The 27,442-nt window shown below is 37.2% G+C and overlaps 1 protein-coding gene across 1 annotated transcript in view; it reads left to right on the forward strand.

Annotated features, from left to right (window-relative positions):
• Nucleotides 1–27,442, forward strand: part of TSHR (thyroid stimulating hormone receptor) — a 184,633-nt gene that overhangs the window by 114,003 nt on the left and 43,188 nt on the right. Inside the window, exons 4-6 of the mRNA XM_010364471.2 lie at nt 4,139–4,213; nt 23,210–23,284; nt 26,341–26,415. Of these exons, the coding sequence (XP_010362773.2) occupies nt 4,139–4,213; nt 23,210–23,284; nt 26,341–26,415 (225 nt within the window). The remainder of the gene's footprint in view (nt 1–4,138; nt 4,214–23,209; nt 23,285–26,340; nt 26,416–27,442) is intronic.

A 27,442-nucleotide genomic window follows, 5' to 3' on the forward strand; every position in this document is an offset into this window, starting at 1 on the left:
ACATTCCCTTGGCTTTGCAGTGGAGTGATGGGCGGAAGTGGAGCAAGGCTGTAGGCAGGAAGCTAGTGAAGAGGCTGATGCAGCGCCCAAAGGACAGGATGGGAAACTAAAGGATGATCATTGAGTGGGAATAATGAAAAAGGATAGAGATTTGAGACATAAATAAGGGAGGGCTGATAAACTTCAAAGTTGACTGATTTGGAGATGGTGGGAGATGGAAAAGAAATGCATCCAAGTTTCTGATTAGGACATCTGTGTGGTTGATGAGCACATTCACTTAGGCAGAGAAGTGTTTTGTATATTTGCTGTGGAGGGTCAGGGGGTATGTTAGGAATTCAATTTGGGGTGTATGGCATTGAGTACATATCAGGACATAGACAGAATTTTTTCGTTCATTTGACAAATATTTGTTCAGCCCCTACTATGTGCCAATCACTGCTCTGAGAGCTGGTGATACATCAGGGAACAAACAGACAAAGATCCATGTCCCCATGGAGTTTCCATTTGAATGGGAGGAAATAGACAATGAACCAAAAACACAATAAATAAGCAAATTAGATACTAATTTAGAAGGAAATAAGTGTATGGGACAAAGAAAAAAATAAATTAGAGTAAAGAGGATTGGGAGTTCTGGGTATATGGGGGCACACGGGGAGAGATTTAGGTAGAGATTAAAAGTCACAAACAAGTGGGTGTAACTGGGACCAGGAGGAGGCATCCATAGAGAGGCAGAAGCTAAAGAGAGTGAAGAAAGAACAATTTTAAGAGCATGTGGTCCCTGAAGAGGCAGGAGGAGATGAGATCCAAATAGAGGGATTGGCCTTCTATAGGAAGATGGTCACTTTTTACATCATAACAAGAAAGTTATGTTGTAGGACCTTCTCCTTAATTCAGCTAAAAGCCAGGTTCTTGTCACATAGCCATAAAAGATTAGGCTCACAGACACTTTGAAAAGTGATAAAAATAGAATTTATTGGGTGAAAGGGGAAAAAAGGGAAACAGGGACTCTCAGCAAAGCGAGAGTCCTCCTAGCCCGTTTCCCGCCTTACAGATTGAATCCCAGGTACCACCTCAGAACAGGAGAGGCCAGGCTCCACCCCACTATAAATGAACTTCCCAAAGCTCCACCCCAGTACACACTTCTCCTAGGGCACAGGCAGTTGAAGGTTCTGCTACGGAGCCCTCTTTTACTTAACTGTCTCAGTTGTAGGAAAAGATGGGACAGATGCAGGTAAACTAACAGGCTTATTGGTTGGGAATTCAAGGCATTCTCATGTTAAAGTTTCAAACATTTCTATAACTTATCAAATTATTAAAAGACATCTAAGAAGATGGAAGTGGCAGAGTTAGAAATTTGATGGGAAGATTTGAAATAAAAGTGAGCAATAAGAAGAGGGTTGGTTGACTGAGATATAGGAGACACCCAAACAGATCTGAAGGCTCCACTGAGGCTTCCCCCAGGGAGACTGCTGGATTCTCCAGTCTGGGTTAAGTGATAGAGTTCCCTGAACTCTATCAAGCACTTAACACCTTGTGTTAATCCCATTTACCTTGTATGTTAATCTGTATCTCTGAGTACCGTGAGTTCCTTGAATGTAGGGAACAGGCCTGTTTTGTCATTGTCCAGAAGGATGTCTGTCATACAATTAATGTTCAATACATATTTGTGGAATAAAAGCACATATACATACCTGAATAATAATTAAAGATTTGATATATCTTGAGGAGAAAAAAGAGATCAATAGGATGAAGCTAGGTTTGTCTGAGATGGTTCAAATTCCCACTTGGTATTCTGGCATAATTGTTAACAGCACCTTGCTTTAACTCACAAAATAGCCCAGTTTGAATGATAAGTCATATGGTGACTGTAATGATTATATGATATTTACATATGAAGAAGAAGTAGGATCTGATTTTTCGTACTTATAGAATGGGGTAAGTAAGCAGGGAATCGCAATTTTTATCCCACTGAATAAACGATTCCTACCAGTTGTCTTCACAACCAAGCTATCACAGCCCTTCAAAGAGGTGTCATTAGGTTGGAGAAACTGGAACTTCCATTTGATAATATGTGCCAAGTGACTATCCTTCTGGAATCTTGAGAAAGACTCATACTTCTTAACTAAGAAATTCAGTAGAAGATTTGGAGCAATGGAAAAGATGCTTAGGAAAACAAGTTGGCAGCCTTGAAAAATGAATCTTGCTCTGCTAGCTGGCTCAGCTTCATCCCTGATAAATCCCCACAGTCTCTACATGGTACATTAATTCTTTTCAATCTGTTTCATTGTTTCCTTTATGTTAGAAATATATTTGTATCAAAAAAATTTATATGTTATTATCCACAAGAGGCAAAGGGTTAAGAGACTGGATAAATCAAAGGATGATTGTTTAGAGAACGGGTAATTCAAAATAGAAAGCACAGAGCCATTAGAATACTCGTAATAACCAAGATAAAAACTCAGAATGGAACAATCAGCACTCCTCTTGTAAACATTGCATTGATGAGGATATTTTATGGGCAGATTCAATTCAAACGATAGGCCAGTGGTTCTCAACACTGCCCACACATTAGAATCGGCTAAGAAGCTTTTGAAAAGTAAAAGACTCATCCCTCATAAACTCTGATTTAATTATCCTAGACCAGGTCTTGGACATCTGTGTATTTTAAAAGCCCTTCAAGTAGTTTAATTGCACGTCCAGGGTTGAGAATCCCTGCTATGGCTATAGCTGGAAACCAGCTGTCAATTGTTCATTTTCACAAATGTCATAGAAATACCTCTCAACAGAAAGTGCTCATTGAGTTTGGCCACATTAGTCATTCTCATCACAAGATGGAATTTGAGGAAACTATTTGAAACATTCCTTATATGTTCTTGACAAATTGTATTTAGGAATTTCTCTTCCTTTTTCAGTACTTGAAGCTTTTTCCTGAATTACTTTTTGCTTACAAAGTTGAAGACGGAGCTTGAATTTTCAGTTTCATTTAAAATCACGACGAGAAGTCTTAAGGGAGTATGTAGTCACCCTGTGGAATGCTCCTCTAGAGAACTGTGCTTTTCTCTTCGTCTTTGAAACTACATGTCTAATTCCATATTATTAGACATTCCATTAAAAATGCTTCTTATTCACTCTAGTGTTCTTTTCTTATGATGCTCGTGGGTTTTTTTGTTGTTGTTGTTTTGTTTTGTTTTGCTATTTTGAGGAACTCTTCTATTCATTCAGTCACTTAATAAGAGTCTACAACATGCCAAGCACTCTGAAAGGCACTCAAGAGTCAGTGGCCAAAAACAGACACAGTTCTGCATTTCAGAGAATTTACAGTCTAGTGAGACACCATAAATATTACCCAAAGAACAGAAAGTTTGCACTGTGATAATTAGTGAAAGGAGTCTGTAGTGATATATAGTGATATCTCACTATATATATATCCCTGTATATATACCATATATATACATATGTATGGCAGATTCAATTCAAACTATAGGTCAGTGGTTCTCAAAATTGCCTACACATTAGAATCAGCTAAGAAGCTTTTGAAAAATAAAAGTACTTGACTCATCCTTCATAAACTCTGATTTAATTATCCTAGACCAGGTCTTAGACATCTGTATATTTTAAAGGCAATAGAAGAGTTCCTTTAAAATGGAAGAGTTCCTCAAAATAGAAAACAAAAAAAAAAAAAAAACACAAGCATCAGAAAAGAACACTAGAGCGAATAAGAAGCATTTTTAATGGAATGTCTAATAACATGGAATCAGACACGTAGTTTCAAAGAAGATGAAGAGAAAACCGCAATTCTCCAGTGGAATATTCCACAGGGTGACACCATATGTATATATATCCCTACATATACATATGGGAAATTTTAATCAGGTGGTTTGGGGAAAGTTTCTGAAGGAAATGACAGTTAAATGAGAACTTAGGATAAATAGGAGTTAATATACAGGAAGAATTCAGGTATCACAAGATTTGAAAAAAGTAGTAAGTAATTTTAACATAATTAGGCAGAATCTATGAGGGTTATACATGTTGCATGATCTGGGAAACCCATAACAAAAAAGTTATGTCAAAAACAGTATGTTTGAAGTTTACAACCCTATTAATTGTCTATTTTGTCTTATATTTTTCTGACATTCAGCTACTTGTCTATAGATGCAACTCTGCAGCAGCTCGAATCACACTCCTTCTACAATTTGAGTCAAGTGACTCACATGTAAGTACAAGGAAAAGTGCAGCATAGACCTAAGCCACAACCACTCTTGACTGATAATCTTGGGGCTCCAGATGGCAATGGGAGCTGGTTTCTAGATTGTGAGTCAAAACTTCTGTCTATGAGTAAATTATTAACCTGTTCTCATTCTCAATTTATGTTAATTCATCTTCATTACACCTCAATTCCATAGTTGGAAGTTAGACAACATTAAAAGTTCTGTTATTGAACCACTATCTGTTCTATTACTACTGTGTCAGTATATTTTATTGATGTGAATGTCAGTGAGACAATAAGTACTTACTGAGTAACTACTTGATTCTACGGTCTGTGCAAGATTCTACAAAGCTGGCATATTTTCCTTAATTTGGAAAGAGAAGAGTTGCTTAGTGAGATTAGAACAGTAGGGAATGTAATAACCCTAGTTCTGTAGTGGGTCAGAGTTGGGTCTGAACACCAGCATCTCTGCCTACTCCTTATCTCCCCTTAGACAAGTCATGTAACCTTTCCTAGCCTCATTTGCAAAATAAGTGTAATAAGAGTTGCAACTTCATGTTTATCATCAATATTGAATTATATCTAGCAAATGAAAACCAGTCGATATACCTCAGAACAATTTTTCTATTTCTCTAGTAGATTACAATCTACAAAAAGTGTTACATAAATAATCACATTGCATTATTTTAAGCAGCTATGTATTAGCATTATTTTAAGCAGCTATGTATTACTAATCATTAACTTGATTTTCTTGATGAAGAAACAAAAATACTTATCTATAAATACTTAGTATATCCTAACATTACATTAAACATTGCATGAATATTATTTGCCTGGTTATTATTTAACCCTTAAAACAACCCTGTGAAGCAGATACAATTATTTCCATTATTTATATAAGAAAAACATAAATGCAGAGAGGCTAAATATGTTTTCCTTGGTCGAACAGTTACTAAGGGATAGGGGCAGAATCTTTATACCATAAATGTATTACTTAAAAATTATTCCCTATCCACTACATTAAGATGCTTTCAAGAATATTGAGGCCCAAGATACTGCTTCCAAGTATGGTAGGCTACCTTACATCAGATCAACTATTAGTCTGAGAATAACTTAAGGAGCTGAATCTTTTTAAAAATGTTTGAAAATATTAGAGTGTTATGAAGACAGTAAGAACTCAATGGGCAATACGCAAATCCCAAAAACATCATTTGGTTATTTTTCCCCTTGAGGTATTTCCTGAATTGTAAGCAACAGCTTAAGGGCTGAGAAACTGACCAGAGGTTTAGCATCTATTAGGGCTAGGAAAATCAAAATTTGGGTTCAGGGCTTGCCAAGAAAGATTGTTCCTAGTAAACAATCCAGGGTTTTAGCTGAGATCACTGAAGAGCTTCATCTTAGAAGTATGGGAAAACTGTGAATAGATCAGTCCTTGCAAAGACTAAAGCCTAGCTTTGAATCAATCAAAAATAACTCAAACGTTTGCAGGGCAAAAAAATCGAGAGAAGATAGACAACAGAAAATGATCCTTAGGAAGTTCAAATATTGGAGTTATCAGACACAGACTTTAAAATAACTAGCATATTCAAAAATTTAAATGACGAGAGAATTTCAGAATAAAACTGAAAATGATATAAAAAGATCAGTTGTAAACTCTAGAATCTAAAAAGTCAATAACAAAAATCTAAATACATGAGTTTAACAAGAGATTAGACATAGCTCAATGGAGAATTAGTAATCTGGAAGATAGGTCAGAAGACTATAATCAGTCTGAAGCAAGGAGAGAAAGAGAAAATAAGAAATATGTAGCACAATAAAAAGTCTAGCATACCTATGATTAAATTATTAACCTGTTAGATCCCAAGAAAAGAGAGAAAGAATGAGAGAAGCAATATTTGAAAGAAACTTTCCAAAACTCTTAAGAGGCACCAAGAGTCACATATGTTAGAAGTACTGCAAATCACAAAAGGATAAATATGAAGAAAACCACATCGAGCCACATCATAGTAAAACTGCTAAAAACCAAAGACAGAAAGAAAATTATAAAAACCAGCAAAGCTGGGCACAGTGACTCATGCCTGTAATCCCAGCATTTTGGGAGGCCAAGGTGGGTGGATCACAAATTCAGATCGAGACCATCCTGGCCAACATGGTAAAACCTCATCTCTACTAAAAATACAAAAATTTGCTGGGCATGGTGGTGTGTGCCTGTAATCCCAGCTACTCGGGAGGCTGAGGCAGGAGAATCACTTGAACCTGGGAGGCAGAGGTTGCAGTGAGCTGCACTGCACTCCAGCCTGGGCAACAGAGCGAGATTCCATCTCAAAAAAAAAAAAAAAAAAAGCATCAAGAAAATAATAAATAATACTTTCAAGAATGTAACAAGACTAATAGCTGACTTTTCAACAGAAATCATAGAATTTATAAAACAATAGAAAGATATTTGTGAACAGCAAAACAGCAAATATCTGCCAGCCCGACCAAAAGATTATTTAAAATTAGAAAAAGATAGATACTTCAAGCAAACAAAAATTGAAAGAATTTATTACCATTAGACTCATAATAAAGGAACTACTAATGGGAATTACTAAGACAAAAGTAAAGCGAGTCCACATGCTAACACATTTCTGTGCAGGAAGAAATGAAAAGCAACACAAAAGGTCAATATATGGGTAAATATAAATGAATCTTGACTGCACAAAATGAAATAATGTCTTAGGGGATTTAAAATACTGTTCTTTGCTCTGCATGATAGTATGGGATCATAAAATTGTGCAGACTGAAAGTGTATTAAGCAATCTTAATAATCAATAAGAAAAATTATGTTGTGACTTCTAAAAGCTTTTTTGAAAAGATTAAAATTTCTCCATCAGTTATAAATGGAAAGGAAAAAATAATAAAACTAATATTTCACATGCTTTAATTGTCAACATTAGAAACACTTACAAGTAAAATGCTTTACTGCTTTGTAAAAACTTATCAAGAGTAGCTTAGACAGTGCTTGACCTTTTATCTTTATTATATAAGTTACAAGAGAATATCTTTTCAACACCCTGGCAAATTGTCATACTTCTTTCTAAGTCTAGATTAGCTTCCATCATTTTATCTTTTGCTTTTTAAATGTTATAAAATATTTTCAAGTATTTCTTTAATGTGAAAATTTTTTTTACCATCATTGTATCTTTTGGGACATCTTTATCCTTTGCATCCATTTTTCTCCCATCACTAAGTTCCTCTGATTAAATATCTAGAGTTTATCAGCCAGCCTGGACAACATAGTGAGATCCTGTCTCTACCAAAAAAAAACAAAACAAAATTAGCTGAGCATGGTAATTCAAACTTGTGGTCCCAATTACACGGGAGGCTGAGGTGAGAGGATTAATTGAGCCCAGGCATTCAAGGCTGCAGTGAGCTATGATCACACCACTGCACTCCAGCTTGGATGACAGAGCAAGACTTGGTCCCTAAAATAAATAAATAAATAAATAAATAGTCTCAGATGGTGGTGGTATCAACATTTTCATGCCAGTGATTTATTCTATGACTCCATTTACATTTCATTTGGATTTCCTTTTCAGTAACATTACATTTCATTTCTTTGCTTCATTTTCATCTTTATTGGTAAATTCACTCTTTCAATTAGCCATTTTTAGGCAATGTCATATGAGGTGATTACTGGCAAACACATAGGAAACACAATGACATGCTTTATTGTTTGTGAATGAACTGAGCAAGAGATGCCCAGTGAGCAACCATCAATGACTTTGAAAGGAGAGATGTAGTTGGTCACCTATTATAATGCACATCTGTTATTTACATAGTGATCTGTGGACTGAAGAGCTGGCAACAAAGTTTGTACTTTATTCAGTGATTAATAGTTAATATACTATGGTAACTGAAACTTGAGGGATGTTGTTGAGGACAGTTATCATTTACATTTGATTAAATCATGGTGACTGAACTTCATGTGTATTGGAGCCATGCAAAGTAGAACTGCTTGTATGAATAGAATTGAAATATGCAATAGCTTTTTAAAAAAAGTATAGGACATTATAAATAATGTTAAAGTGTTCTAAACGTCTTTGAATTATCTGAGAAGTGGTAAAAGTACTAACTGAAATTAAACTTTTATAAATCATAAATAAATGTTTTAACCCACAGGGCAGCTACTAAAATGCTTGTAGAAGACTGGATAACTAATAGGCTAATAGCAGTGGGGAATGAAATAATGAAATTAATTAATTAATACAAAAAAAGCAAGAAATTGGAAGAAAAAGAGTTTCTGGAATAAATAGTAGATTTAACTCCAAATAATCAGCATTTACATTAACGTATTAAATGTAGAAGGACTAAATACTCTAAGCAAAATACAAAGATTGATTGGTTAATTTTTAATACTTGCTGTATGCTGCTTACAAGAGACATTTTAAACATTATATAGAAAGGTTGAAAGTGAAAAGATAAAAATACATAAAATGCAAACAGTAACTAAAAGAAAACTGATGTAAATATACATATATATAAAGCATAAAGCCTTACTCTAAGGGAGTAGAGTAATTATTTCATAATGATTAAAGGAATCCCTATATAAGATATAGTGATTCTAAATTTAATGTCTATAAGAGCATAGCTTCAAACCGTATGAAGCAGAAACTGGTAGATCTAAAAAGATAAACAATAATTGGCAATCATAGTGAGAGCTTGTTTTAATATAGTTTTATCAATAACTGATAGAACAAGCACACCAATAGTAAATATACTGATAAAAATTAATAAAAAGATTTGAACATAATTTACAAACTTGATTATATTGACTTATAAAAGATATTGTATCCAACAACTGCAGAGTATATATTCTTCTCAAGGACACATGGAACATTTGCTAAAATTGACTGCATGTGGGGCCATAAAAGCAAGTCTCAATAGATTACAAAAAAAATTAAAATCAGCATGTAAATAACCTAACTTCTAAATAACTCTGACTTCTAATTAACCATAGGATTAAGGAAGAAATCATAATAAACATTAGAAAATAATTTTAACTAAATGATAATAACAATATGACATATCAACACCTGTGGGATGAGTCAAAGTCATGCTCAGAAGAAAACATATAGCCTTAAGACAACATATATTAGAAAAGAAGGCTAAAAATAAATCATTTATGTATCCTTCATAAGAAGTTTATAACAGAGCAGTACATTAAAACCAAAGAAAGTAAAATAACACTGAGGCCCAGGGAGGCTGAGGATCCCCGGTACAGTAAAGACAACAACAGTCTACAAAATTGAAAACCAAATCTTCTGACTCCAAATGTGATATCCATTTATCAAACCATTTTGCTTCTTTGCCCCCTCATCAAAAACAAAAGCAATTAATTTGTAGTGAAGTCCTATATAAACCCTACTGATCTTAAAAGCAGTCATTTTGTTGTTGTTGTTGTTTCGTTTTTGTTTTTGAGACGGAGTCTCTCTCTGTCACCCAGGCTAGAGTGCAATGGCACGATCTAGGCTCACTGCAAGCTCCGCCTCCCGGGTTCCCGCCATTCTCCTGCCTCAGCCTCCCAAGGAGCTGGGACTACAGGCGCCCGCCACCACGCCCAGCTAATTTTTTGTAGTTTTTGGTAGAGACGGGATTTCACCGTGTTAGCCAGGATGGTCTTGATCTCGTGACCTCGTGATCCACCTGCCTCGTCCTCCTGAAGCACTGGGATTACAGGCATGAGCCACCGCGCCCGGCCTCATTTTGTTTTTATTATGACCTTTTTTCTCACAAAGATTCCAGTTGTTATTTATAAGTTTTTTTAAGTAAATATTCAGTTGTCTACTCTGAGCAAAAGTGTTAACTTCCTAAACCAAAGGAAACTATTAAATACAGTAATTAAAAAGAGAATCAGTTTAAAAATAAATTATTAAAAGACCATTTGCTTATATACTTGAGATATTGAGAATCTAATATCTTAAAAATTTAAAGAATAATGCAACTTATATTCTTCAAATGTTTCTAATATGTATCTGACATTATTGTCTGCAAATGGTTTTGGTCAATAGAAAAGATTAGTGAAGATTTTTGCATGCATGCCACCCAAATGTTTAATACATTTGTTTTATAATCATTTATTAAGCAGTGACTATATACAAAGCATTATAACTTTCATGAGAAAAATAGAGCTGAAAGATCACTCATCTTTGCTCAAGGAATTGAGAATGGTTTTGTGGGTATAAGGCATGAAACTGAGTATCAGTATAGAATGATTTGTTTAATTTATACATCACATAAGTACCATCAACCAAACTTTCCTGGGATTCCTCAGTATAGTATTAAAGCCCTCTGATTTGTTTAGGAAAGAGAGCTCTTTATTGTGTTGGATTTGCTGCAAGGATAGATATGTAGATACTAAACTTATGAATACACATTTCAAATGCCAATGCATATTGCCAGCATTTATTGAAAAGCTCCAATGAGGACTACATCAGCAGTAAAATAACACAATGTTATTCCATTTCCTAAGTGTGTTTTCTTTCTAAGCCGCCCTTCGAAACCGACTTTTTTTGGTCCTGTGATTTGGTAAATAGAAAGCTGAGCAGTTAGTTTACCATTGCCACTTCTAATTATCCCTGCCAGTACCTGTCCAGTCTTACGGAGCTCTATATACATCCTCTGAGATGGCTTCCCAATTCACGTTTAGATTTTGTTCTGTGATATGAATTAGAGTATTAGAACGTAAGCACTCTTTAATCTAAAGCTGCCTCCTTGTAAATTTGGCCTAAAGGCCTCTCTATACACAGTGGACTATAACTGGGTATGTGAACGGACCACAGACCATAACTTACTTTTTTACCAGTCACTGAGTTTCTGCCAATCACAGGTGACCAATTGTTCAAACAATGTTCAAATAAGGCAAATACTGAGCTATAACCAATCCAGCTGCTTCTATACCTCACTTCTGTTTTCTGTATATCACCTTCTTTCCACTCCCACCTCCAGAAATTCTCTATCACACAGCAGCACCAGAGTCTCTCTGAACCTATTCTGGTTAGGGGGCTGCCTGATTCATGAATTATTCTTTGCTCAATTAAACTGTTAAATTTATCTAACATTTCATCTTAACAGTACTGACATTAGGTCTGTGACCTAGAACTGTCACTCCAAAAACAAAAAGCTATTCATTCAATAAATACAGTATGTTTAACACAGTTAAACCTGTGACCACTGCATCTTAAAAGGCTATATGCAAGATTCAAAATAGTAGATCATTCTGTTCTTATTCATACCCTCTTCCCTTGGCCTCTGTGATATCACAATCCTGGTTGGACTCCTACCATGCTGGTCAGTCTTTCCTATCATCTTTTGCTGGCTGCTTCCCCTTCCCCACTTATACTTATTGGGTTTTCACATGGCCCAATCCTGTGTCGTCTTCTCTTTTCACTCTACCTTCTCCTGCTATGTGATCTTATCTAACAATCCCCAAATTTGTATATCTAGTTCAGGCCCTCCTTCTTAGTGTTGGTATATACCTATTGGTCTATTTGACCTCTCTTCCCAGACATCTTACACATATCTCACATTTTATATCCAAAACTGAAATCTTAATGGTCCTCCTGAAATCTACTACTCCTGTGTATGTTGAGTCAATAAATGGCAACTTCCTTCATCCTGATGCAAATCCCAGATACCTGAGAGGTATCACTATACCTTCTTTCCTCATCACCCACTTCTACTCTTCACCATGTCCTGTTGATTCTACTACCTAATACACGAAAAATGTATCCTCTTCCGCTCCACTGCCACCAACCTTATTTAAGCCACCATCATCTCTTGCTTGAACTATAATAATTTTGTATCTTAACTCCAATTGAGTATTTCCAGTTAATCTCCTCTAATTCAGTATCTTCACAGCAGCCAGAATGATTTTTCTTGAATAAAATCCAAGTATCTTAACATCCAGGCCCACAAGTTCAGCTGGTTCCTGCCCACCTCTGGGTTCTCATCATGCTCCATTCCTGCACACCTGTGTTCTTTGGTTTTTTGAACAGTCCAAGATCTTTCTCATCTCAGGGTATTCACATGCTTTTGCCTCTGCCTAGAAATCTATTTCTCGCACTCTCTCTGCCTAGTTAACTCTACTGATTATTTTTTCAGCCTAATTATGACCTACACAGAGACACATACCCTTCAGGCCACTCCTGCATTTAAGTTAGATCCCCATTTGAATCTATCCTTGAATGCTTTTTGGTTTAGAACTTACTAAAACTTATTACGACAATGCAGATATTTGATAATAAGAAGTCTCCATAAGGCAGGATGCTTTGTGTGCCATTCACCTACACCAAGCTGTGAGGAAATCAAACTAAAACAAACAAAAAAGTGAAACAATGTATTCTGAACATGCATTTTAACAATAATGAATTAGAAGAGTAGGCTAGTCTGAATTAATGAAAAATCTGATTGACAGAATGTTTAGTATATGTGTGTACACACACATATGCACACATATATGTTTAGCCAACCTTAATTGAGCATTTGCCATATCCCAAGCACTACACTAATTGCTCAACACATATGTACTCATTTAATCCTCACAATTCTCTAAAGTAGTTACTATAATTTTACAGCCAAAACAACAGATTCAATAACTACATCTTTATATTTAAAATGCATTTCATGTAAACATCACAGAATTGGATCTTGCTTTTATATGCAGCCGAAAATCTCAGCCTTTTAACTGGAGTGTTTAATCCATGACTTTATTGTAATTATTGATATGGTTGGATTTCAGTCTACTATTTTCCTATTTGCTTTGTCTTCTCTGTTCTTTCTTCCTTTATTTCTCCTTTGTCTTCTTTTGGATTAATCTAGTTGTTTTTGGTTTTATTTATTAATATTGTGTTCCACTGGCTTTTTAGTCCTTTGCAAAATTTTTTTGATTACTCCAGAAATTACGATATACGTCCTTAACTTATCACAGTCTACCTAGAAATAATATTATACTACTCTGTAATCATGTAAGAACCTTTAGAAATTCAAATTCCATTTACCTTCTTCCATCTTTCATGCTATTGTTGTCATATATTTTATTCCTATATATGTTATAAACCTCATAACACATTATTATGTTAACTTTAATTTGAGTAAAGAAAAAAATAGTCATTTATGTACACTCAACGTATTTAATATTTCCAGTGTCCCTGCCCTTCTGTAGGTCCGATTATTTCCCTTTAGCCCAAAAAACTTTTAGTATTTCAGTGTGGTTCTACTGGCAGCAAATTTTCTGAGGTTTCATTTACTGAAAATATATTTTATCTTAATATTTGAAAAACACTTTTGCTGAGTATAGAATTCAAGCAAAGCCATTTTTGTTTCAGCCCTTTGAAAATATCTTTCAATGTCTTCTGGCCTTCTTTTTTTCTGATGAGTAGTCATATCCGTGTTATTATTCTCCTGTAGGTAAAGTGTTTTTTCCCCTCTGGTTACTTGTAAAACTTTTTCTATATCTTTACTTTTCAACTGTTTAATCATAATATGCCTAGGTGAGTTTTTTTTAATATTTAATCTGCTTAAGGTTTGCTGAACTTCATGGATTTATGGGTTGCTGGTTTGTTTAAATTTGAACATTTTTTCTAACATTTCAATAGAGTATGTTAGAAGTGATACAATGCCAGTTCTAGTCCCAGTCTTTAAGAGAACTGTCAGTGTTCACTTTATATCCTTGGAACCCTGAACAACCATGTAAGATGTCCAACTGCACTGATGGAGAGACCATGTAGGAAGATCCTGAGATCCTGGGATGAAGAAAAGCCTAGCTGAGCCTAAACTTCTAGCAATTCCCATCAAAAAGCCAGGCATAGAAGCACACCCTTTTGGACCCTCCAAATTGTTCCAGACACCAGCTGAATAACACCCAGTGATCCTGGTGGAGGCTACATAGAGCAGAAGAATCACCCAGCTTAGCACTGCCTGGCATCCTGATCCACAAAATTGTGAGCTATAATAAAATGTTATTTTAACCACTTAATCTGGGGTAATTTGTTATGCAACAATAGGTAGCCAGAGGAAGTAGCAATTATATATCAGTTAACAATGGGTAAAGGCATTGAGGATTTGTAAGAAAAAAATACAAGAATGGTAGGCTCTCTATGAGTTACTCAGGATCCTAAGTGGATATAAATCATTTCCCCTGGGTTGTAACTTCAGCGAGGATACTGTTTGGACTGAAAAGCATGCATGTAATAAAGATTTATATCTGCAAAATGATGAAACACTAGACACTTCCATTTTCTATTGTACTTTCTCTTTAAGAAAGTCAATAACATACAGACTGCTGCTGTTGTTACTCCTAGTAATAATAGTTACCAAGTTCTGAATGCCTTTTGTGGGCCCGCACTTCACTAAAAGTACTTCACATACACTGTCTCACTAGTTTTTACCAAGCCTTAGTTTCTGCTATGTGAAATGAAGATGGTAATACATACCCTGCAGAGCTCTTGCCAAAGTTTTCTTAGCTAAGACATTTCAAACTGAGAATTTGAACCCAAAAATGTCTGCCTCCAAAACCACTACAATGCCATAAAATCTCCTTAATTAAAATACCAGCAATAATTACAGAAAATGCTGGCCAGGCGTGGTGGCCCACACCTATAATCTCAGCATTTTGGGAGACTGAGGCAGAAGGATGACTTGAGCCCAGGAGTTTGAGACCAGCCTGGGCAACACAGTGAGACATCATCTCTATGAAAAATATTTTTAAAAATTAGCTGGGCACGGTAGCACTTGCCGATAGTCCCAGCTGCTCAGGAAGTTGAGGCAGGAGGATCACTTGAGCCTACAAAGTCGAGGCTGTAGTGAGTCATAATCATGCCACTACACTCCAGTCTGGGCAGAATGAGATCCCTATCTCAAAAGAGAGAAAAAAAAAAAAAAAAAAAAAGGCAAAGACAAAGAAATGCTGCCCTCAGAAGAATGTTTTTACTTTTATGTGAGTGTTTTTGGGGTTTTTTGAGACGGAGTCTTGCTCTGTCACCCAGGCTGGAGTGCAGTGGTGCAATCTCGGCTCACTGCAACCTCCACCTCCTGGGTTCAAGGGATTCTCCTGCCTCAGCCTCCCAAGTAGCTAGGACTACAGGTGTGTGCCATCATGCCCGGCTACTTTTTTGTATTTTTAGTAGAGATGGGATTTCACCATGTTAACCAGAATGGTCTCAATCTCCTGACCTCGTGATCCTCCTGCCTCAGCCTCCCAAAGTCCTGGGATTACAGGCATGAGCCACTGCGCCCGGCCTATGTGAGCTTTTTAAATCAAAAATAAGTTAAAAATTTTACAACTGGGATAGGTAAAATGTATGACTTCTGCCTATAGTATAATAAGACTTTATTTTGCTGATCCACTAAGTTGAATCAAATGGATTCATCAGAGGTTTCAAAATCACCAGCTTTAGCACCAGTCCTTAAATAATCATGAAAGTAGCTGTATGCACCTGCCAGGCAATTTAGAGACTCACTTCTATAATGTTCTACTTTTAGTGGAAAATCTGCTGATAATTTAAATTTTCTTCAATGTGCTTCAAAAATCTGAATACTTACAAACTCTCCTCAATATCTCTTATTTTTAATTTCTCAATAAATTAAAAGATACATCAAATCATGAATATTGCCTTTCAGTTGTAGATTATTTCTTTCCTCCAGTTACATTTGAAATGTTAATAATAATTCATTAATAATTATCAAAGAATTAAGACTTCTCTCATTGAAAATCCTTGGTAATATAGGAAATAATTTATTCTGTGAACTTTCATATCATAGATTAATATGAAAAGTAAGTGCCAGTCTAACAATCAGGGGAAGCTAAGGATCTAATGTATACCAAGAGCTTTGACAGACTTTTAACTTTTGACCCAGTAATTCCACTTCTATACATTTTCCCTGAGAAAATAGAGTAGTGAAAAAAAGTTAATGTAAAAAAGCCATTTGTTTCAGAGTTAATTATTTATAATAGACAGAATTTGGAAAGGACTTAAATGCTTAGCTAAGAGAATGGTCAAACATGAAATACTAGCCAGGTGTAGTGGCATGAGCCTTTAGTCCCAGCTACTTGGGAGACTGAGGTGGGAAGGTTGGCTGAGGTCAGGGATTTGAGGCTGTAGTGCACTATGACCCTGCCTGTGAATAGTGATTGCACTCCAGCCTGGGCAGCATAGCATGACCCTGACTTGTAAAGAAAAAATCTGTTGCTATAGACAATTTAATCACATAAGAAAAGCTTTTGTCATTATGTTATTTATATATATGTGTTGTGTGTGTGTATATATATACACACAGTTAACAGACAGAAAAAAATAGTTTTTCTCTGTATTATCAAATGATGGGAATTTTTTTTTACATCTAACAGCTTATTATAGAGGATATTACAAAAGATAGAGACGAAGATTTGCATAGGGTGAAGTATGGAGGAGGGGCGCAGAGCTTCCACATCCTCCCTTGGCACACCACCCTCCAGGAGGATGGTCAGCTGTCCGAAAGTTCATTTCCTTTTTGTATGAATGTGTTTCAAAGTTTTTACAATAAATATATATTACCTCTATAGTCAGATGAAATAAACTTTTTAAAGATCAATATGCATTACACTTGAAATTAATACTTGATGTTAAGATACATCAGTAATGTATTATGTGGTAGAACCCTGTCCTAAAATGTTACCTTAAAATTAATTTACCTATTTATTAGTCTCTGTTTTCACCTGGGGATTGTGTAGCACTTAAAGAATTTATAGTAACAAAATGATGGCTTGGGCAATGTACACATATCTTGTTTTTAAAATAAATAGCAACTATTTCCTTATACCACCCAGAGTATGCAGTAAAGTGCACCTAATAGATGGCCAGTAATTATTCACTTATATTCTAATTAATCTCTTCCAACTCTACCCACTTGAGTGAGCAAACCTAGGCAAAATCAAGGTGACTGCCTTCCATTTTTTTGAACTATAGGTGAGGCAGGAAATTAAAGAAAAATAAAATTATAAAGAAAGAGAAATAAGCTTTCCTATATTAGGCTGACTTGTCCCAGAGGCAGCAACAGGCACAGCCCAGACCCAGGAAAAGTCTTGATAATACTGGCTAATGTGCTCTAGAGACTCTCCCAGCACTCCCTCAACATAGGGAGAAGAAAACAAACTTTCCTTTGTTTCATGGAATAAGTTTATGGATCCCTGTTCTCTGTAACTATTGACTTCAAGTATTCTGTTTTATCTGAGAAATACAATGAAAGTCATAAGAAGCCTGAGTAGGCCTGAACTACAGCTGCCTGGGCACCATAGTGAAGGTTATGAGAGAAACCAGTGCAAGGCTCTTTAGAGCAAAACCTAGATAATGAACATCCAGGATGCTTGGCAATCGTCATGTGCAATCCTGAGTTTGTCCTGCCTCTGTATCCCTACTTTCATGCCACTGTAAGCTTGCTTCAAGCTAGCCCACCCCATTTTGTGAAATGTGTATAAAAGTCAAGTGCTATCTTTGTTCTAGGCCCAGTCTTTGGACATCGAGTCTCCTAAGTCTGAGTGCACTCAATAATAAAGATATCCTCCTGTATATACCCCGAGATCTCTCTCTGGTCCTCCTGATCCCACAACATAGGCACTTAAAAGTAAACGGGAAAAAAATTGAAAATCAAATTGAAACAAGAGTTAAAAAGAAGCTGGGGACTGGTGAAGAGCTAGGCTTTTGGCTAATATTCTTGTTCAATTTATTGTTTTAGCTAACAATAAATTGGCTGTGGCAGCTTCTCTTCTGACATCTGAGTCTAACTGAGTCTCCTTGGTTTATGCTGGTCTGACGTGTTCTCATCTCCTTTGGTCCCATCTAATTTTGCAGATGAAATGTAAAGTCGGCTTTTTGATTGCCCCCAAATTGTTTCCTGGCTTGGCATGCTTCTCACTCATGAACTGGGGCAGTTTAGCGTGTGGGGAAATATCTCCAGGGTGAGAAGCACAGTCAAATGCCAAAATCCAATGCCTGTTGGATAATTGAGGTAGGAAGGGGGACACTAGGAAAATGGAAGGAAATTAGTGGTTGGAAAAAAGGTCTTCCTTAACAGAAGACTTTAAGTCTTCTTTTCCCCTTCTTCTGTTCCTCATTCCCTCACCTGAGAACTCCTTTCTCTCACCCTGCCGATTTCCCATATACTGTATGAGGGGTGGACTCAGGAACTGAGTGCCTGCTGCAATGCTAGTTGTAACAGGAAAGCCAATTGTCCTGTGCTAGGCTTTTATTGAGAATTAATAAATGTTTCTTACAGGAAGAAAAAAAAACCCATAATGTAGACATGTGATTAAGTGAACCTAATTGCATGCTGAATTATTGATCTGTTGATTTGTGAAAACTGCACATTGGACAGCAATGTTACACTTTTCATTTAAATGTTTATTTTATTTGAAATCTAATGAAGGAGAATTAGACAATGAATATTTACATATATTTTTAGTTCTGTCAGATGATATCCTTGAAACATCATTTAAAAAAAAAAAAAAAAAAAAGGCTGTATTTAAAGTCGTAAGTCCTAGATAAAGGCCCAGTGTTGCCTCTAAGTGTATAACAGGAGATTATTCACTTGCCCTTTCAAAACATGTCTCCATAGTTTTGTCTGCAAAATCAGGATGATACTTACCTGCATCACATGAGTCAGTTATGTTGTTCCCTCACTAGGAGGAAATTCACACCTTCCCCCAGGTGAAAAAAAAGTACACTGTTTCTTTTTACCCTTTAATCTTCTGTATTAGTTTGTATTCATGCTGCTATGAAGAAATACCTGAGACTGGGTAATTTATAAAAGAAAGAGGTTTAATTGACTCACAGTTCTGCATGGCTGGGGAGGTCTCAGGAAATTTACAATAATGGCGGAAGGGGAAGCAAACAGGTTCTTTCTCACATGGCAGCAGGAAAAAGACGTGCAAAGCAAAGTGGGGTAGAGCCCCTTATGAAACCATCAGATCTCATGAAAACTCACTCACTATCATGAGAACAGCATGGGAGAACCACCCTATGATCTGGTCACCTCCCACGAGGCCCGTCCCCCAACACGTGGGGATTACAATTTGGATTACAATTCAAGATGAGATTAGGTCCTTCCCACAACACCTGGGGATTACAATTTGGATTACAATTCAAGATGAGATTTAGGTTCCTCCCCCAACATGTGGAGATTACAATTTGGATTACAATTCAAGATGAGATTTGTGTGGGGACACAGAGCCAGACCATATCATCTTCCAAAGCTGAATTTTTCTAATAAATATGCTTTAAGAGCCTTTCATATTTCCCCCAACAAAGAAAAAAGAGCCTTGCTCCATAAAACAGCATACTTAAGCAGCCTATCTGGGCACATATTTTAATGTTATTTTTTATATAGAATATATAAAGCTTTACTTTTTTGTTTTTAAAGTTTGAGATTTTTTGCATCCTCTTTCTTTTTTTTGATTAAGACAAAATAAAAAGTGAAAATTACACATTCCATCTTTTTAAACCTATCTACTAGATGTGACCACTGTGAACTGAGTACCATATTTTTGGAATTTTATTTATGCTTATTAGTTTGGGCAGGTGAATTACTATAAGAAATAGACAAAAATACAGACATGTGATAGCCCTAAGTGAGTGAGGTTTACTTCTTGCTCATGGGACAGTACTGGATGGATGAGTGGGCGTGCAGAGCAGCCACCTTCAGGCAATCATCACTCGGGGCCTCAGGTTGCTCGAGGCACAGCCATCTTCAGCTCTGGAGGGCATCTCCATTCCTAGTGTGCTGAATTACAAACCGCTTTTCTTTCTTCCAATGTCTCCAGTTTTCTGGCAGCATACCTAGCCTCCTGCACACTCCGGCCATAATTGCTTAACTCAGAATGGTGTGATTTAAATTCACCCTCACAGGCATGCTTGAAGACATTCAAATTTGAACGCTTCTTTCACCCTTCTCTGATTAGATGTTCTTTTGTACTCACTTCTGCCCTTCCTTTCCTCCTGTCTTTGAAAAGATTTTACTAGCTGCGTTTGCTTCTTATGTTACCTCTCTCTATTGATTGATTGATTGATTGAGATAGAGTCTTGCTCTGTAGCCCAGGATGGAGTGCAATGGCACAATCTCAGCTCACTGCAACCTCTGCCTCCTGCGTTCAAGCAATTCTCGTGTCTCATCCTCCCCGAATAGCTAGAATTACAGACATAAGCCACCACGCCCGGCTAATTTTTGCATTTTTAGTAGAAATGGGGTTTCACCATGTTGCCCAGGCTGGTCTTGAACTCCTGACCTCAAGTGATCCACCTGCCTTGACCTTCCAAAGTGCTTACAGGCAATGCGCCACTGTGCCCAGCTGTTATCTCTCTCCATTTAGCTAAACTACTGGCAGTCTACGACCACTCCACCCCTTCTCTGCTTCAGGAGATACTTTTCAAAAGTCTGGTGAGCTGTTGCCTTACCTCAGAAAGCAGCTTCTTTTCCCTGCTGTTTTCTTGTGGGGTCTCTGCTTCGTCTTTCTTCTTTGTAGCTCCTACATTTCCTTCCAGAAATCCTCTCCTCTTTCATGTTTCCTTCTCTCTCCTTGCTGCCTCTCCCACATTTCTCCTCTTCCAGCCTCCAGGTAAGTTGCCAGCCTCATTGAATCAACTGTTTCTAGCAGCTGCATTTCCTTTCCCTTTTATTCTCTACCTTTTCAGCTGACCCAGGTGGGCTGCATTTTCTTTAACTGTGATGTTCTCTCGGACCACTCACTCAAGACTACTTGTTCAACCGTAGTCTCTTGTGGAGCAATTTTCCAGACTGCAAACCCCGCTCAATTTCCAAACTCCTGCACCTGGTTTACATTTGTTTGTCTCTGACAGAAGTTCAAACCCTCCTCCCCCAGTAGAAAGCTCTGGCAAGTAGTTTATTGCTCACCCTGGAAAGCGTGAACTACCTCAGCAGAGATTGATAGTCTCTAGAGGGGCACGGTGGGAAAATTATGAGATTTTGGAGTAGGGTGTCCAACTGTCACACTTTGCTCAGGACAGAGGGAATTCTAAGGATATGGGCTTGCATTTTAAAGCCAGGACAAAAAATGAAAGATTGTCTAAAGAGGGTCTTTCCATGCAGGGTCTTGTTTGGGTAAAAATCATGACATATTAGTTTAGGATTTGGAAGTGAGGAGTTTTAAGATCTTGGGGTATAAACTCTTGCTGCTTTCTGTTGAAGTGTTGATGGTTCTTTGTTTCAAAAACTCTCTGTAATGAACAATAAAGCAATTTGCCTGGGCAAGAGTCTACTGGAATAGTAGTTATGTTAATGAGGACAATGGACCAGTAAGGGTATATTATTATAGACAGTAAGCTGTGTGTGTAGGGAGGACAGGGGTAGGTGATTTCTGTTCTCAGAGTTAACTCCATCCTGTCTTTTCCAAAGTCTGTTTCATATTCAGTGTCCTTAGTTGAAATATCTAGTTGAAAAAACTAGAGGGCTTTTTCTAATTTTGCAAGAATGTCACAACATCTCCAGTCCCAAGTCCCTGATGTCTGTTCTAGCTTTCATTGCACTTATGAAAATAGCAATAATAAAAACATTATTTATAGAGTCCTAACTATGTGAAGGCCAAACATAAAATCCCTCATGAATATTATTTAATCTTTACAAGAGCCCCACAAAAGAGGTGTTATTAATTGTTCCTATCTTACAGACAGGAAAACTATGGCTCAAAGAGGCCAAGAAACTTGTCCAAGGTCATATAATCAGAAGTGGCAGAGCCAAGATTCTATCTCAAGTCCATCTGGCTATTCAGAAATAAAAGGGAATGAACTACTAATTCATGTTACAACATGGATGAACCTCACAGACATTATGCTAAATGAAAGAAAGTAGACACAAAAGACTGCCTGTTATATGATTCCATTTATATGAAATGTCCAGATAAGGCAAATTTATAAAGATAGAACACTGATCAGTGGTTTCTAAGCATAAAGGAGCAAGTGGAGACTAACTGCCTATGGGCCTATGGTTACTTTTATCACTGATAGAAATGTTCTAACCTGTGATGATGGTTTCACAGTTATGTAATGTTACTAACAATCATTGAACTGTATGCCTACATACAATGTTTGAAGTTTATGGAATGTAAATTCTTTTTTAATAAAACTTTAAAAATTACAGAGGTCACATTCTAAGCTTTCTGATTGGCACCTGCCAATGACAGGATGCTGGTTCCTTTAGATGCCATTCCTAAAGAGAAATGCTAAGGTTTACTGGGTTCTTATATACTTTTCAGGTAAGCATAGGGAATGCCTTAAACTCTTTTAGCCAATCAACCTATGTTGAATATGTTTAATTTAATCAGTGAGAGTTCATTTCTAGCAGTCACTTATTTCTCTAATACTAACTGTGCATTCTTGATCAGCATTTATATAAACCTAAGTATGTAAGTTACTGACACACGATATCACACTATACATGCAGAAGAGTCTTAAATTGCTGACATGATAAAATAAACACAAGCGAACTGTGAAGACGTACCACTTCTGTACATCTGGTATGGCAATGACGGAGCCTCACTGCCCATCTTGCTATGCTGTGATTCAGCATAAAATTCCCTCAACCTCCCACTCCAACACTAATTGTCTTGGCCAGAATACTTATAAAGATATTTGTCTTCAACTCCTCACCAAATCATTGGAGGGGTTTTTTCTTTTTTCTCTAAATCTAAAAGAAAAAAAAAAAAAACTGATACTACAATTAAGAAAAATGCAGCCCATAAATTAAAATGGGTGGAAACCAAGCCAAAGATGCAAGAGAGCTGACCAGCCATTGGGTCCCCATGAGGAGACAGAAGTAGTTTGTTGTTGATGGGACCCCTGGCAGCTACAGTCCCTGTGGTACCACATAAATGCAAAATTTTCTCATGAACATTTGTTAAAACTGATTTATGTTGTTTTGTCTTTGATAAGAACAGATACGGATGTAATATAGTGACTGTGTTCCTTGTAACTTATATAGAGAAATTCGAAATACCAGGAGCTTAACTTACATAGACCCTGATGCCCTCAAAGAGCTCCCCCTCCTAAAGTTCCTGTAAGTATTAAATCCTCTCCCATCCTACTTTTTTGGGGGGGAGGGGGTAAGATTTAATGCTGTTGTCTCCCAGGAATCTCCCTAGGATGATGTGGATTCAGGTTCATTTTAATGGTGTATAGCCTGGGTCAGGGCAAGGTTTCGGGTGAAATGGTCCACATTTTTAAAACCTATTCAAAAGTCAGCACATAGTGCTGGGTCCAGAGACCCGCTCCAAGAAACAGGAGAGAGAAAATGCTATTGTGTATACGTGGTCCTTAAATGTAGTATTTCAGAACAAAACACAACAAAACTCTGAGAGCCATTGGTCAATTTTGTTTGAAAAGGGGTATCACAACAGTATTAGAGGGGCTGTTACACGGGAAAGAAAACCACAAAGGGCAAAATGCACTTTTGTGGGGAGCGGAGGGAAAACAGAAGCAACAACAGTTTCAACCTCCCACTTCAACTGCTGGAGTGGGAGTGATAATCACCCTTCTTATCATTGCTTTGCTTTGATAACACTTATGAGCTGACCATAAGCTCCATGAATACAGGGACCACAACATTTTTTTCTCTGTTGAGTCTTTACTGCCTAGTACAGAGTAAAATGTGTTCAGTGGATGTGTCTGTATGACCTCAGGTCCTCTGGATACCAGGTGGAAGAGTCCTTTTTCGTGCTTGCATGCATTATAAAAATTAGAAAACAAAAACAGTATGAAGAAGAAAAATTTTTAAAAACTTAATCCCAATATCCCAAAATAAGCACTACTAACATTTCAGTTCATCTTCATCCAGACCTTTAAAACAAACTTACGTAATCATAGATATTTTAAGAGATACGCCTTTAAGGATTAATAGAGGGTATCTTGAACAAGAATGGGGAGAGATAGAAAAGAAATTTAGCTGGATGGAATAGCATGATAAAGACACAAAGATAGGGATCCACAAAGCTTCTTTGGTGAACTAAAAACAGTTGCTTTTTTTTTTTTTTTTTTTTTCTGAGATGGAGTCTTGCTCTGTTGCCCAGGCTGGAGTGCAGAGGTGCGATCTTGGTTCACTGCAACCTCCGCCTCATGGGCTCAAGCGATTCTCCTGCCTCAGCCTCCTGAGTAGCTGGGATTACAGGCATGCACCACCATGCCCAGCTAATTTTTGTATTTTTAGTAGAGATGGGGTTGCACCATGTTGGCCAGGCTGGTCTCGACCTCCTGACCTCAGGGGATTCACCCACCTCATCCTCCCGAAGGGACTACAGGCATGAACCATGGCGCCTAGTCAATAGTTGCACATTGAAGAGGTGAGTGTGAGAGATGCTAGGGGAATAGAAGACACTGATGGGATATGAAGACGAAAGAATGTCTGGAAAGCCATGAAAACATATGGGACAAGACAATCACTCTTCTTATGGACTCTGAGTTTCAAATAATATAATAACCCTTTGATGTGATGATCCCCCACTCTGTGCTCTGTGGGGAACATACAGGTTTCTAAGACATTGTCCTTGCCTGCAATCTCGTTGGGGAGATGTGTATGAAATTGAAAAGTGCCCCCCCCATACAGAAGAATAATAGAAAGTGACAAAGGAGAGACATACAGTGTTTAGGGGTTGAGGTAGTTAGAGAAGACATCAGAAAGAAGACCCACAGGATGGTTTTAAGGGATTTGTTTGAGGTTTTTGAAGACTAGAAAGGTCTTGGTCTAAGTATATGGACCCACTTGACTCTTGGACCTTTTTTCCTCCTACTATTCTTTGTGAGCAGCGATTACAATTGAACTAGTTTGTTTACTGTATTTCAAATATACCTTATGGAATCTCACCTCTCTCCTTAGTTATCTGGAATGTCCCTCCCATTTGCTTGTTTTGGGACCTCTGGCTCCTGCTGCCTCTTCAAATCCTATGCCTTCTTCTCTAGAAGGAGTCAAGTCTGAATTTGCCTCAGAAAGTGTATCAATGGATATGGTTTTTCTACCAGAAGACTTTCCCTAAGCCTTACTGGGTAGTGTCTAGGTCTCACTCTATGCCATGCCAAATTCTCAAAAAAAAAAAAAAAAAAAATCTAAATAATTCAAGTAGCTGCAACAAATGTTAAACCAACTAAATCTGGGAGGTATCAGGAGCCTGAGAATTTTTGTGTGCATGGTGTTTTATGCATGTCTTTTAATCTTAACATTTTTCTGCAGATGATATAAACTGGGAAGGTGAAGACATTGTCTTTAATTGGTTTCCTTCCTTTTCTGGACACTTTCATTTTTGAAATAGAGTCTCGCTCTGTCACCCAGGCTGGAGTGCAGTGGCGTGATCTCAGCTCACTGCAACCTCTGCCTCCCAGGTTCAAGCGATTCTCATGCCTCAGCCTCCCAAGTAGCTGGGATTACAGGCATACGTCAACACACGCAGCTAATTTTTGTATTTTTAGTAGAGACAGGGTTTCGCCATGTTGGCCAGGCTAGTCTTGAATTCCTGGACTCAAGTGATCCACCCTGCCTTGGCCTCCCAAAGTGTTGGGATTACAGGCGTGAGCCACCATGCAAGGCCCTCTGGATATTTTTTTTTTTTTTTTATGGTACTGCTATAATGGTACTCTCAGGTCACTGCTGTAGGAAAGCAATTCTTGGCAAAATAATAGCACAATATAATGTAGAGCTTGAAAGATGAAGCTGGCTTAAAGTCATATCTTCCTGTTCCATCCTCTTCTTAGCCCTTCACAAACACACACATAATTTTTTCCAATTAAACAAGAAAATCACACACACACACACACACACACACACACACAAACTGAATTTATATTTCTAGTAATCACAGTTAAAACAATCTCCAGAGTATTCTAAGCCAAGCAGATGTATTGACACCAGTGGACTGGATTAATTATTGTGCGTTGGGGGAATATCATCTCATCCAACCATCAGAATTTGCCCATAGTAACTCAGATATTTGGTGAAGAAGTTGGGCGTTTGACTACAGGCTGACTTCAGAACCCATGCTTTAAGCTATTACATTATTCTCCTTCCTATGTGCTGATATTTTTACCTAGATTCTATGCTTTTATTTCCTCTTTTTTCCATTAATTTAGTGGCATTTTCAACACTGGACTTAAAATGTTCCCTGACCTGACCAAAGTTTATTCCACTGATATATTCTTTATACTGTAAGTATGCACACATGCCATGTTTGACAATATTTTGTTTGTCGCTGACAAGAACTAGAATACAGTCATGGGGGTTGGTTGAAACTAAGTAAAGCAATTGTTTCAAGGAGTAAGCAGTGATCAGCTGTGACTACACTGGCATGAAGTAAGGCAAAGACTAAGAAATAACCCCTGGCTTTAGCAATGTGGGTTGTTGGTGACTCTGCCAAGAACAGTTCCAGTGGAGTGCTGGTTGGAGTGGGCTCACGGGAGATTTGGGTAGAGAGAATTAGAAAGAGTTACCATAATTAACTCCTTTGAGAGGTTTTACTATTAAAAGGAGCAGAAAATAGCTCAGTAATTGGAGGATATTGAGTCAGGAGAAAAGATTTTTTGTGTGTGTTTTTGTTTTTAAACGGAAGAAATTATGCAATGTTTCTTTGCCAATGGGAATGGTTGAATAGAAGGAATATTTTATGATAACTATGATACCTTACTTTTCATATAGTTTCAATAGTTTTTTAAATACTTTCCCCACACATGACATTTGCTCCTCTCAGTCACCTTATAAGGTATAAAACAAAGTTATTGCTTTTCCATTTATGAATGAGAAAACTGAGGAATAGAAACCTAAAGTGAGTTTGCCTGAGCAGTGTCTCAAAGGACAGTCAGGAGTGGTTACTCAAATTACTGCCTGTGAGCTTTGATTGGCAGCCATGTGCCCTTTTTCAAAGCTGGTGACATGGGTCAATTGTCTTACTAATTGTATAGGAATGAAAGCACATAGGGCAGAGAGAATTACAAGTTGTGTTTGCATTAAAAAGTCACCAAAAGGTAGAATGATAAGCTTCAAACTCTTGGGGGTTTGCTAGAAAAGAAAATTGATCATACTTCTTTGCTGCAAACGAGCTCAGTTCAAAATGTAAGCAATATTCCAGAAACTAGGATGGTGTAGAAAGGTTCTCCAGGAGCCTGGCGAAGTTTGGCAAGTGAAGGACATTTTAGAAATACTCATTAAATGAAATCATTTAATCCTTTTATCCTGACC

This window comes from Rhinopithecus roxellana, chromosome 5, assembly GCF_007565055.1.
Source record: "Rhinopithecus roxellana isolate Shanxi Qingling chromosome 5, ASM756505v1, whole genome shotgun sequence".
NCBI classification, from domain to species: domain Eukaryota; kingdom Metazoa; phylum Chordata; class Mammalia; order Primates; family Cercopithecidae; genus Rhinopithecus; species Rhinopithecus roxellana.